The sequence below is a fragment of the Rhipicephalus sanguineus genome, chromosome 4 (assembly GCF_013339695.2).
Source record: "Rhipicephalus sanguineus isolate Rsan-2018 chromosome 4, BIME_Rsan_1.4, whole genome shotgun sequence".
Taxonomy (NCBI): domain Eukaryota; kingdom Metazoa; phylum Arthropoda; class Arachnida; order Ixodida; family Ixodidae; genus Rhipicephalus; species Rhipicephalus sanguineus.
In genome coordinates this window covers 14,005,144-14,017,478 of record NC_051179.1, presented here as the reverse complement: position 1 = coordinate 14,017,478, position 12,335 = coordinate 14,005,144, and the positions used below count along the sequence as shown (strand labels likewise).

Sequence of the window (12,335 nt, the reverse complement as noted above, 5' to 3'; positions counted from 1 at the left end):
ACTGTGGTTGCCCGCCGTTAGTTTTTGGGACTCGGATTTAACCGCATTTCCCTTGCCTATTTCAGGCGCAGACCAGTCTACCGGAATGGGTTTTAAAGGTAAGCTTACCGGTGACTAACTGGGCATAACGAGGAGCTTCAGCGTGTGTTGGGTTATACTGCTTGCATAAGGAACCAGCACAAGCACTCTTCTGTGTGTCATTGTCCTTTGCCGCGCTATACAACGAAGTAGAAGTTGCCATACCGAAAAATAATCCCATGCTGGCACTCTTATTGCGTAAGTTGCGTAAGCCGTCGTACGCCTTTGGACCGCGCGAGTAGAGACACAAATATCGCTTTGTGTGGTTGGGATCTCGAAGCCCTCCGACACCGATGCGGTGCTGAGGGCGCGAAAATTGCGCTCATTAAGATGCATGAAAACGGTGAGTGTTCACCAGAGCCAGTGCAGGCCGCATTTCGGGTCTCGCACTGAATTGCGCTAAGTTGCAATCGCACCATGTGCGAGCTCCTCGCTATCTTCCCGTCGTTTCCATCGTCCTTTCGTGCCCACCTTGAGATAGAGAGGGGCGCTGAGGTTCTCAGGGATCCCCCGCATTTAATTTTCATCTCGCGCCGTCCCCCCGAGCTAAGTTTCGTGTGATTGAACGCGCCGTCACGGGATCCTGCGAGGAGGCAGCCCGAGAAGCGCTTCCGCGGGTCCATTTTTCCACGACCGCCGTGGCGCCTTCGAGCGTTGGGCGCGGAGTGACGAGGAAGGTGAACGGACCGCGCGCGAAGCACGCACCGGCGGCTTGGACCCCGCGCGTGTGTCGCGCGGTGTACGTGAGGCACCGTTTCCCAGCGTCTGGGGGCAGCATACGGGGCGGATCGTCGCGGTGCTCGCAGCGGCTGCTACCGCGCGCGCGCGCACGGATTGCTTCAGCGGCGGCGAGGGAAGCGGCGATGCCCCGAGCAAGGGCCCTTGACCCCCGGTTCCCACGCCGCCGTCGAGCGCGGGGCCCAAAGGGGGGCTCGCACATCTGCCCCGAGGTGGCGCTTCCGCTGCCTACCGATGCGGCCGCCGAAGGGGGCCGCCCCCTTCACCCCGGCACCCTTTGAGGAGCTCGGGGGGCGCTGGCCGGGCGAGAACCCCTGCGCACCTTCGGCGCGTTCATAGCCGCGGAGTTGAATGGGCCGGCGGGGCGGATGATGACCCCTCGAAGCGGGCCACAGGTGTTGTATACGTCGACCCTTCGGAGACTACTGCCCTGCCGTGGGTCCTGTTCTCGCATGGCGCGACACTTGTGCCGCTATGCGTGGTGGCTGTCGCCAAGCCATCGCTCGATTCGGAAAGGGCTAATAGTTGACCACTGGCTTTCTTTTCCCTTCTTTCTTTTTCTTTCGTCTTTTCACTCGCGACTATACCCCACTGCCCGACATCGGAAACTCTATGCCGTGACTGCAGCTCATCGCGTTTCGGGACGTGGTGATATTAAATGCGAATAATTCCTTAGCGAACCCAAATCACTTTGAGTGTTTCTATCTAGCCGCCTACGTCTGGGTGCTCGCCTCCTTAGCTTGGTGTAGACCAAAATTGGCATGGGAGGGTAAGGGGATTTGACTAATATGACCGTCTGGTCACGACATGAATGGCGTGAAATCCTGTCGTGTACGTCGTCAAACCCTTTCGTCCAGACACGTGTGGCACATTCCCGTATACCACGGGGCACGGTAAGGGGGTGTGCGCCACAGGTGATTGACAGTTTATATCTTCCCAGGAACGGCCAGAACAGGCATTGATCATTTACGTGCGAGAGCGTAAAGAAAAACCGACATCGGTAGCGTTGACCCAGCGAATGCAAAGAATAAAAATCAGTATCCCAGCAGGAATCGAACCCACGCATTCTGCGTGGCAGTCAGGTATTCTACCACAGAGCTACGCCACGTCTTGAAACTGCTTTGGAAAAAGATCCTATGCAGGCGCAACGTCAACTGTGGTTGCAGTGCTGGCTATCTAATTCGATAACAAAGCAATAAACAATGCATATGGTCTCCTATGGTACAGGCGTCATGCCAGGTTAACGGCAGTTGTGGTTCCAATGTTGGCTCCACTTTTATAGAAGTGTAATAAACATTAAATTTCTATTCCTATATGATTCAGCAAGCTATAGTCAAGCGTCGTTCGACCCCGCAGGAGTACGCTAACGAACTTTACGTATGATATTCACATCATCGCAGCTCACTTCAGTTCGGTAATAATGATGTCTGTGCTCTTAAGTGAGTGCTGGCGTTACGTCAGACCGTAAGTTACCCTTTAAACGCCAGTGTAGTCGACGTGCGTGGTAAAACCACGATTTGCACTCGACTACAACGCTTACAAAAATACGTCGATCCACCTCTTAACGCTTGGATCAAAGCCAAAAAAATGGAGCATAGACAAATAGTCGCTTATTGCTTCGCGTGAAACCGATTCCCACAAGGCGTGGGATCTGCCGAATTTTTTTCTCCTCCGTGTTGCGGTATTTTTGGTGCGGTTACTGTTGGTGCGGTACTTTTTGCAGTGGAATCACATTCCCCTATCCTTGACTTCACTGGCTCTTACGAATCAGTTTCAATTGCCTTTATCATATTCGCTGCCGCGCTGTGACTTGTTCGAAATTGCAATGTCAGCTCGCTCAGTGTTCAACACTAGTTGACAACATTGTCGCCTTTTCTTCGTCGCAGGCACCAAGCTCCAGGAGTGAGGACCGGAAGTTCCTTCGACGGCTGCGCCCCTTTACTACTGTTGACGGTGCGGAGTTGCGCCTCGCCGTCACAACCCTTTAAATGATTTTTTTTTTTTCGAGACGAACGACACAGCTTGGCTGTTCGAGGTGCAAAAGTCGCCCCGAAGTCAGCCTCCCGCCTTCCTCTCGTCACATCGAGCCCGATCGTTTTATGTCATTTTCTTACCTGTTTAATTAAATCAAAAGAAAAGAAACATTAATCATCGCGGGTACTTACTTCACTGCGCATCAGTGGCGTCAAACGGGCTTCTTTACGTAATTAAAAATTCCGAGGATCTGCACTGGACAGCTTATTCGGGCCGGCTGGTACACGGTCGACCAAATCTAAGGTGAACACCTCTTTAGTATTCAAGAAGGCAAAACTAGGACGTTTATTCTACTTCACGGAGGGAAACGTCCGTTATATAACGCCGATAAACACTAATATTTTTCTGCAATTACGTATTAAACATCAGCTTCTATGTGGTGTTGAATAGTAATGAGATGTTCACCTTAAATGTGGACGAGCCTTTACAATGTATATAAAACGAGAAACGGCGCGAACCACAGGATAACAGGACTCTGTCCTGTTATCCTGTGGTTTGCTATTCCTCGTTTTTCCGAGGATCGCTTACACTATCGCTGATTGTCTCAGTGGCGATGTATTAAAGACAAGCATCACGTCAGAATCAGACGAGCCGGTTGGCTCGTCGCTTCATTTCGTGCTAGTCGAGCCTATTCTGGCGTTGCATACTTATTCGGCCTACCGCACGTTCCACTAGGCCCTGGCTCAGCGTATTCCATTGCGTACTCTTTCCGCGTTACTCGATAGCCGTCATTATGGACGTCACGCGAACGCCGCGGAAACGAAGTCAACGGGCAGCTCGAGCCATGCGTGAGAGGTCACGTGGTTTTTTGTACCGTTTCGTGCTCGCGTCGTCCTTTCATTCGAGGCAACCTTCGAATTAGACATACAAGGCTTTCGCCTTAACAAATCTGTTTTCGCTTTTGCTTTCCCGTCTTCATGGTCCACCCCAGCTCAGAAAATCCCCGAGGAATGCGCCGATTGGTGCCGAAGTGACGCTCTTTCTGTCCATCGCGATAGGTTAGCGGGCGTCACTCCACTGTCTGATACGCCAGACTTCTGCATTCCCCGCACTGATTTTTGCCCGAGTTAAAGGGACTCTATAGAGAAAAACACGGTTTTTCTCGTATTCGTAAATTACTCTTTCACAATACCAAGATCACCGCGCTTGCCGCGAGAAGACGACTGACAAGAAAAAAAAACGCGCAAAAAGAATATGCGGGTGGCGGCGCCACCTTGAAATTCCCGCAACAATCACCGTGACGTTATTGCTTTTGACGGCGTCCCCCGGGACCTGCGTTGTTGCTAATCGCTAACAATGGCGTACATTGTCATACGAGGGGGCCAGAGATTTAACGTACCAAATTTCAGAAAAATTCGTTGAGTCATTGTCGCCAAAATACGAAAAATACACCTTGAAGTCCGTGACGTCACACGCGGAGATTTCGGCGCGAAATCTAAAGATTAAGCTTTGACCTTGATTTTCTTCTCTATTAATAAGCCTATATGATGCATGGTGAAATTAACGGCATTAGAGTTTTCAAAGTACGTTTTATCAATCTAAACCGATTCATCGTGTCACTTTAGTGTTCGTTTAAGGAGGAGCTATACGCTCATGAACAGTGCAATCGACTTCAAACATCAATGAGCCTCGTGAGTGCATACGCTTTCGCCTGTGCACGCTCTTCTTAGTATTGCCGAGACTAATTATTATTATTATTATTATTATTATTATTATTATTATTATTATTATTATTATTATTATTATTATTATTATTATTATTATTGCTGCGCTCTGTGTGTCAGCCTATGGAGCTCCTTCAGAGCCGCTTATTCGGTGTGTATTTATATATGGCGCTGTCATTCACTGCTCTTTATTTCATTTACGCACTCAACTTTACCATCCGAAATGGGGGAAGAGCGCTTTCAGTCGCGGCCAGGCGTTACCTCTTTCGAATTGTAAATTAGTCGTCAAAGAGAACTGTTACGATTTGATCGAAGCATACTTTCAAACTTCTGATCGCTTTCATAAGTACTGGAAAGTTGGAGGAGCCGTTTGGAGATTAGTAACGTCGAGACTTGAGTCAAAAGACGAAACCGTGCTTTCAAAAGGAGCCGTTTTGAGAAAGAGCACGGCGGCGTTGGCGACTGATTTTAAGTGGAAAGTGCGCTGCCTGACGCCCCTCGATCGGACTCACTCTTTTCATTCTATTTTTTTCGACCGCTGGCAGACTGCGATGCGAACTTGGTCGTCGAATAGAGTAGAACGTGCGTAAAGCTGCGCGGGCGTACGTTGCCAAATGCGACACCTATCGTCGCTTTAGCGTCGGGTACCGTCAGTTGGTGCAAACGCGCAGGAGCGACGCATAGAATACGGGGTGAGAGGGACCATTATCGAGTCGTTCGTGTACAACCTCATCATCGCAGCTATACGTGACGACGCTTGCACGTCGACAGGGATCGTGTAATAAATGTCTCATCATACTTGCCCGTGCCACCGGGGCACAAAAGGAACAAACGTTTATAGCCCGGAACGCGCGATCATTTTTGCGCTCCGACAAGCGTAATTATCGACAAACGAGCGAGCGCTCGTTCTTTTTCGCCCGTTCTTTTTTCTCCTTAGATCCTCTCTCCTTCGAAGCGCGCAACACAACCCTTGCCGAGAGGCGGCGACGGAAGCACCTCCTCGGCTTCTCAGACGCTCGCGCGCGATGCGACGGAACTTCTTGATGTTTGCCGCATTCGGCACTGGCCTCCGTGATAGAGACCGCTTGTCGACGGAACGGACACGTTGTTATTACCGGAACGGGCGCGCTTGAATTCTGCTTTTCGGTGTAGAGACAAAAACGCGTCGTCGGACCCGGTCGCTTCCCCCAATGGCTCGCACCTGAGCAGCTCGCGTTAATGACTTAGACTGGGGAGAATAATTGGAGGAGAAAAAGAAGACCCCCCGCTTGTTTCTTTCCTTATTTTTCTCGAACCGCCGAGCGGCTGCGACGTCGCACGCAAGCAGTGGAGAAGTTAAGTGTACGGGTGTTGGGTTCGAGCTCTTATTCGGGGGCTGCCGAGTGAACTTCGGTGCCGCATCCGTTGCCCTCCGCCCATGTGACATTTGCCGTTTCTCCAACTGCACCCCGAGCAGCGTCGCGCCTCTCGAGCGAATGATTTACGCGTTATAGATTCCGAAAGCTGCTTTCATCTGTGATTTCTCCAGCCTGGCCGTACTGCAAATTGCCGAAGTCGAGACCCTCGTTTTCGTTCCGCGAGCAATTCGCATTTCTCTGCACGTCTACAAAAAAGGTAATAAAAAGAAAGTAATCTCGCAGCTATGGCTGCGAAAAAGTTGCTCGTAGTTTCTGGAAGAGAACTTTACATGTGAGCATCTACATCTGATGGAGTGCGAAACCGGATGGCATGATCGGCTTTCCAGGCAAAGCGACGCCAAAGTGCTATCCCCAAGATTCTTCTCTCTCTCAAGCTTGGGCAATGAGCCCTCTTAATGCAAGTTATTTTTTTCTTTTTTTTTTGTCTGTGTGTGCGTGCAAGAAAGCATTCCACCGCTTTTCCTCTTTTTTTTTTTTTTCATGTTACGTCTCTGTTAGCCTTGACCGACTTTTTGAAAATCTGTGTAACTTCAGAGTGTGTGTTAGCAAAGCTGCTGCTCTTACCAAATGTACAACGTCCGCCGCGGTGATACAGTGGTTACGGTGCTCGGCTGTTGATCCGAAGGTCGTGGGTTCGATCCCGGCCGCTGTCGTCGCATTTTGTTGGAGGCGAAGTGGAAGAGATCCGTGCACTGTGTGGTCTCACTGCACGTTAAGGAACACCAGGTGGTCGAAATTTCCGCAGCCCTCCACTATGGCCCGCCTCGTAATCATATCGTCGTTCTGTCGCGTTGAACCTCACATATTACCAAACGTACAACGTACTTTGGAGCGCAAAGTATTTCGGCGACGAGAAATGGCGCGAGTAAGTGTAGGGCGATGGTAAATAACCGTTAATTTGGCGCCGCGTTCAGTAGTCATCGTTGCAGACTGCGTTTGTGGCAGGTGGCTATGCCGGTGCAAGTGTGAGCTTACGCTGCTGCGTATTGAAAAGATTAATGGCGATGGAAGGCGAGAAGCACACATTCATTGTTAAGGACAAAAGAGTAGAGTATCGTCGTAAGATGTCACTCGCTCTAACAAGTATCGTCATCCCGAAAATATGCCATTCAAATGGCTGCAACAAGTCCTGCATGGGAACTCTTCAGAAGGTATGTGAACGAAGCTGTTAGATAGCAGTCTAGCAGCTGGTAACGCTTGATTTTTAGGTTGAAGTGTAAGACTTTTTTTTTTCGCCCGCTTAGATGATTAGTCGTTAATCCCTCACCTTCTCTACTACATCCAACGGCGCGTTATCGCGGGCTTCCTCGAACTTAATAAAAGCGTTTGTGGGTATAGCATATAAAGAGCAACAGTATACACTGTATCGGATGTTTTTCAGGATGGTCTACCATTTGAAATTTACACGCATGCACTCTAATTTTAATGCATGGAAATTTGATTATTTAACATTAATTATGTCATTCGGTGAAATACAAAAGCTATCGGACTTGCTTCAAGCGACGGTAAGCAACATTATCTTAAATTTGTTGGGCACAGCTACAATAAAGATACCACCACCACCATAGGTGTTTTAGCAGTGACGGTAATACCGTCCGATAAGTACGGAAATACGGTACGTCGCCGTCGGCACGTGGTTTTTTAACTGCATAGCTGTTCAAGCTCGAGGTCAGTTCGTGAGGCGTTGGCAGAAAACTCCTAAGCGGGCATGTGTCACAGAAAGCGGGTAGAGAGAGAAAGCTCTTTAAAGAAGAACAGGGAATTCTGCGGGCGTATGTAATAAGGGCGCCTACATGCTACTCTGTATATAGGGGAGGGGATCGAGGACAGAAAGGAGGAGGAGGGCAGGAAAGGAGATATTATGATCGTGGTATGTACATGTCACAACGTAATGGTGCTGATGTAAGTTACGTTACAGTTTACCAATTAGGTTAATGTCCCCGAGGAATCTCGACAGAAAGTTTAAAATCTGACGTTGCTGAGAAGGAGAAGACGTAGGTCCAAGTATTTTCCCGAGATCTAGCGTTGCTTGGGAAGTTGAGCATATTCTACTTTGGAGACAAGTTCTTTCTTCTCTATATGCCTGGCAGTCTAATGAAATATGTTCTATTCATTCTAAAGCACCACAGTTGTCACAGTATGGGTCAGTGGTCAAACCAAGGCGGCACATGTAGCCATTGGTGAATGCTGCGTTGAGTCGAAGTCGATGATAGAGTGTCTCAAGGTGACGAGGAAGGTGATGCGGAAGTCTTGATTTACTACAATACTACAATACACTTAAAACAGTACACTTAACGTCCCCTATACGTTCCTCGGCTTCATTATATGCTGGTTTTCATTAAGGCAACTCTTAGCATATCATAGCCATGCATAGTGTAGTATAGCAAATGGGCGGTAAAGGGAAGGAGGGTGACGAGGAAGGAAAGGAGAAGGGAAGAGGACATAGCAAGGGGTGGAAAAGAAATGAGGGTGGAGGAGGGAAAGGAAGAGAGAGGGCATTATATAACTGAGAGATAAAGAATGAAGATGTAGGGAAACATGAAAGAAAGAAGAAAAAAGCTGAAGTTGAAGAGAGGTGATGAACACAATCTGCGTTCGCCAGGCGGTTGACGGATGGCGCAAGACCTCTATAGCCACTTTGATCACCGTGTTACTGCACGCAATAAGCAACTCGCGCGCCCAAAAGTTTCCAAAAATGCTGCGTGCTGACCACGACGGTACGGCATTTCCGTACTTAAAGTACCGTATTACCGTCACTGCTAAAACACCCTACTCTTGAATTTTTATTCTTTGACACAAGTTACGGAGAACGTCCTGTGCTGTGTACAGTACCCGCTTCTTTCTGTTGTGCTTGAAATTCGCGCCGTCACGCCGCCGCACACGAGCGTGCGATTTTTCTGGCGAGTAATAAGAAGGTGTTGCCGATAGAGAAATGTGTTGCCTCCTTAGACACGCGTTGGTGTTCTTAACAGCGGCGTACGTCTTCTGTGCGTGCGTGAGTCTGCACCCAGCAATCCTCGAAGACAAGAAGCGATAGGCGGAGAAAGGTCGTCTACTGAAAAAAGCGCGGAAGCCACAAGGTGAGCACGCAACCGGAATGCGGGATCGCATAGCACACAAAGAGCAGAGAGAGAAAAAAAAGAAAGAAAGAAAGAAACAGCACGGAGGCTGATCGATAGAACCTTCTCCCGTTTCTTTCTGTGCGTCTTTCTTTTTCAGTTTTTGCTGTATATGTTCGTGCTTTCCCTTTCTTTCTCATTTCTATTCACATTTTAACGATCCGTTGTAGTGTTTCGGTTCGTGCACATACTTGGGAAACTGCAGGGTTTCAAGCGAAATGTGGGCGTCCTTCGCAGTGCCAGCTGGGGTCGCTCATCAAACTCTCTTCTATCGTCGATCTACCACAAATGCACTCGCGCTAATTACCAGAATGAGGCAACTGATTAAATCTTGCGGTTTATTGCTGTTCCGTGACGGAAGGTGAAAGCCGATACAAATGGTGTCGTTTCTACAGATTATAAACTGCACCTGCAATGACTACAAGTCTCGTTTTTGCAGTGACTACTGCTGACTCAGCTTCTGGCGAGTGACCTCACGGGACAATTGAACTCACCTCTGTCATATTTCCTTTCTTCCTGGGATGGCATGTACACATGTGATGATGTAAGCTTTTTCTGCCGTGGCCATGTTTGCGATACGTTTATGAGAAATCCTTCAGAAATCCATAAATTTGAAAGAACCAGCAACCGCTTCAAAAATGGTTTGCTGTTTCAATTGTTGTTTTTATTAAGCTTCCTTAATCTACCATCTCAAAGTAAGGCTGCGTTATCAGCAATGCTGTGCTCTATGAAAATGTCATCGGCTGTCTTTAAATTTATTTTTGTCACACAAACGCACTTTGTTGTGTACGTCGTCCGATTTTTCGCTGCTGGCGTCACGAATTGTGCCGAATGGGCAGCAAGCGCCAGCAGAGATCCATGTTAAAAAAATCACAGCATATCCACGGGGTGAATGATGATGAGTGGGGCGAAGCTACGGAGGGAATCATCTGTAAACCGTGAAACTTCCGTGAAATGCGCCCAGTACATAATATAAAGAGTGTGAAACATCGTGTATATATTAAACATCAAACTTTTATTGTACTGTTGGTTTACGTGGTCCCTTCATTATCACTTGTGATCGGTGAAATGCAAGGAAGAAGTCCGCTCCCGAGCGAAAGAGCGCCAAGAGCGCCCGCATTCCCCGCTCGCCCTGTGCGAATTAAAGGCAAGGCTAGAGGGAAGACAGGACCGCGTTCCACGACGCGAGGTCGGTAGCATGCCCAACGAAAGCCAACGGAACGCGATCGTCCAAGTGCTCCGGCTTCGCATCGCCTCATGGTTCCATTTAGCGTCCCAAAACCAAATATATTGCTCAAGGTGTGCCTTGCGTTTTTCGTAGAAATAATTTCTTTATCATGTACATTAAGACGAAAAGTTGAAAGCTCACTAGAGTGTATCGCCCGCAAAGTATGTCTTTTAGTGTGATTTAACTCTCGTACGGCAGGGTCCTCGCGCCGTTGCCGGTCCACCTCGCCCGTTGACGATCGGGCGAGGTGGCTACATACAACTACTACTACTACACTTTAAGAAAAACATCTGGCGTTCTTTCGTTCTGCTTTTACAAAACATCTGGCGTCTTTCGTTGGTTTATTTCATCAATCAACGGCGTTTTGAACAAAATTTTTATTGTTTAATCACGCACAGGAGAAATCTCACCAGGCACTACCTTGGAGGTAAACAATGGCTGCTAATGGCAATGAGAGACAGAAGAAGTCGGCTTTTAGCTAACATTTACACTTCTACTTCTACTAACGTTTCCTACTGGAACATGCCAATGGCTGCTAATGGGGAATGAGAGACAGAAGAATTCGGCTTTTAGTAAACGCGCACGCTGCGAATTTTTTATTGTTCAACAACGCACAGGAGAAATCTCCCACCGGCACCACCTTGGAGGTCAAAGCGTAAGACTTGTTACGGACTACTACGATGACGACGACTACGAGGGACGAACGGGTGCCGCCTTAAGGAGCTTCGCCCCTAAAAGCCTGCAAACACAGACACAAGAGAGATGAGTTAAGACACCACAGACGTGAATACCTATCAACTAGCTCAGCTTTCTGTCATTCTGCCCCGCCACGATGGTCTAGTGGTTATGGCGCTGGACTGCTGACCCGAAGGTCGCGGGATCGAATCCCGGCCGCGGCGGCTGCATTTTCGACGGAGGTGAAAATGTTTGAGGCCCGTGTACTTGGATTTAGGTGCACGTTAAAGAACCCCAGGTGGTCGAAATTTCCGGAGCCCCCCACTACAGCGTCTCTCATAATCATATCGTGGTTTTGGGACGTTGAACCCCAGATATTATTATTATTAGCTTTCTGCCATTCTAAGCCAGGAGAAAGTAAGGCGCTCGTTCTTTCTATTTTCAGGGGCTCTCTAACTATAGTAACTGCATACGTGTCGCATTATGGTGCGACCAGCAGCGTGTTGCTACCGACATGTTGTTCTAACGGTCGAGTCTGTTGATGTCTCGATAAACTTGTCTGCCTACTTTCGGCTCTCCTGTGTAGTCGATAGGTGCTCTCGGCCAAAGCGGCGAAGCGTCCAGGTGGTGGTGGGGGGGAGACGCGGCCGAAGAGGCAGCGGCGTCCGGGGAGGCGGACTCGAAGGGTTGACGCCGCCTCGTCGCGGGCCCAGGGCGGCGCCCTGGGCCCGCGGGGCGGGACTCGCGCGCGGGCGAGCATGCGCCGCCGCCGGTGACGCGAAGGGGATGCGGGCACGTGCTGTCCCGATCGTCACTACTTCGGCTCGCTGGCCGAGAGGTCCGCACGTCGACGGCAAGAAAGGGCGAGAAATGCCCGCTTGCTTGGCGCGAGCGATGCAACATCTTAGCACTGGCTGCTTATCTGTGGCTTGTAGACTACAGCGTACAAGTGAGCGATAAAGGTTTAAAGGACGCAAGCATTAGAGTCTTTTAGCAAGTTACGGAAATACGGTACGCAAATACGGTAAGGCAGTACGGTACCGCTCCTCCTTTCCCGGTCGTTGAGCGGCCAAAGCACAACCAGCGGGAAAGGAGGAACGCTACCGTACTGCCTTACCGTACTGCCTTACTTGCTACCAACGATGCCTTATGGAAAATAACACTAAATATGCGATTAGCCAACTGCGTACAGGTATGCGCACAAGGATCATGTGTACTCAGTTTTATCACTTTTATTGTTAAAGAAAGAAACACAATACGAAAAAAAAAGCATAGATACGAGGTGGACAGGACGCCGCGCTCGTCCGTCGTCGTGTCCGCTTCGCGTCGTCCTGCCCGCTTCGTTTCTCTGTGTTGTTATTTTTCTCACGCTTAACCTTTT

The 12,335-nt window shown here is 49.1% G+C and overlaps 1 protein-coding gene across 1 annotated transcript in view; it reads left to right on the top strand.

The window, feature by feature from the left end:
- Positions 1-2,964, top strand: part of LOC119389437 (ubiquitin carboxyl-terminal hydrolase 48) — a 43,455-nt gene extending 40,491 nt beyond the window's left edge. Inside the window, exons 27-28 of the mRNA XM_037656690.2 lie at positions 66-98; positions 2,703-2,964. Of these exons, the coding sequence (XP_037512618.1) occupies positions 66-98; positions 2,703-2,722 (53 nt within the window). The 3' untranslated portion in view covers positions 2,723-2,964. The remainder of the gene's footprint in view (positions 1-65; positions 99-2,702) is intronic.
- Positions 2,965-12,335: the final 9,371 nt, after the last annotated feature.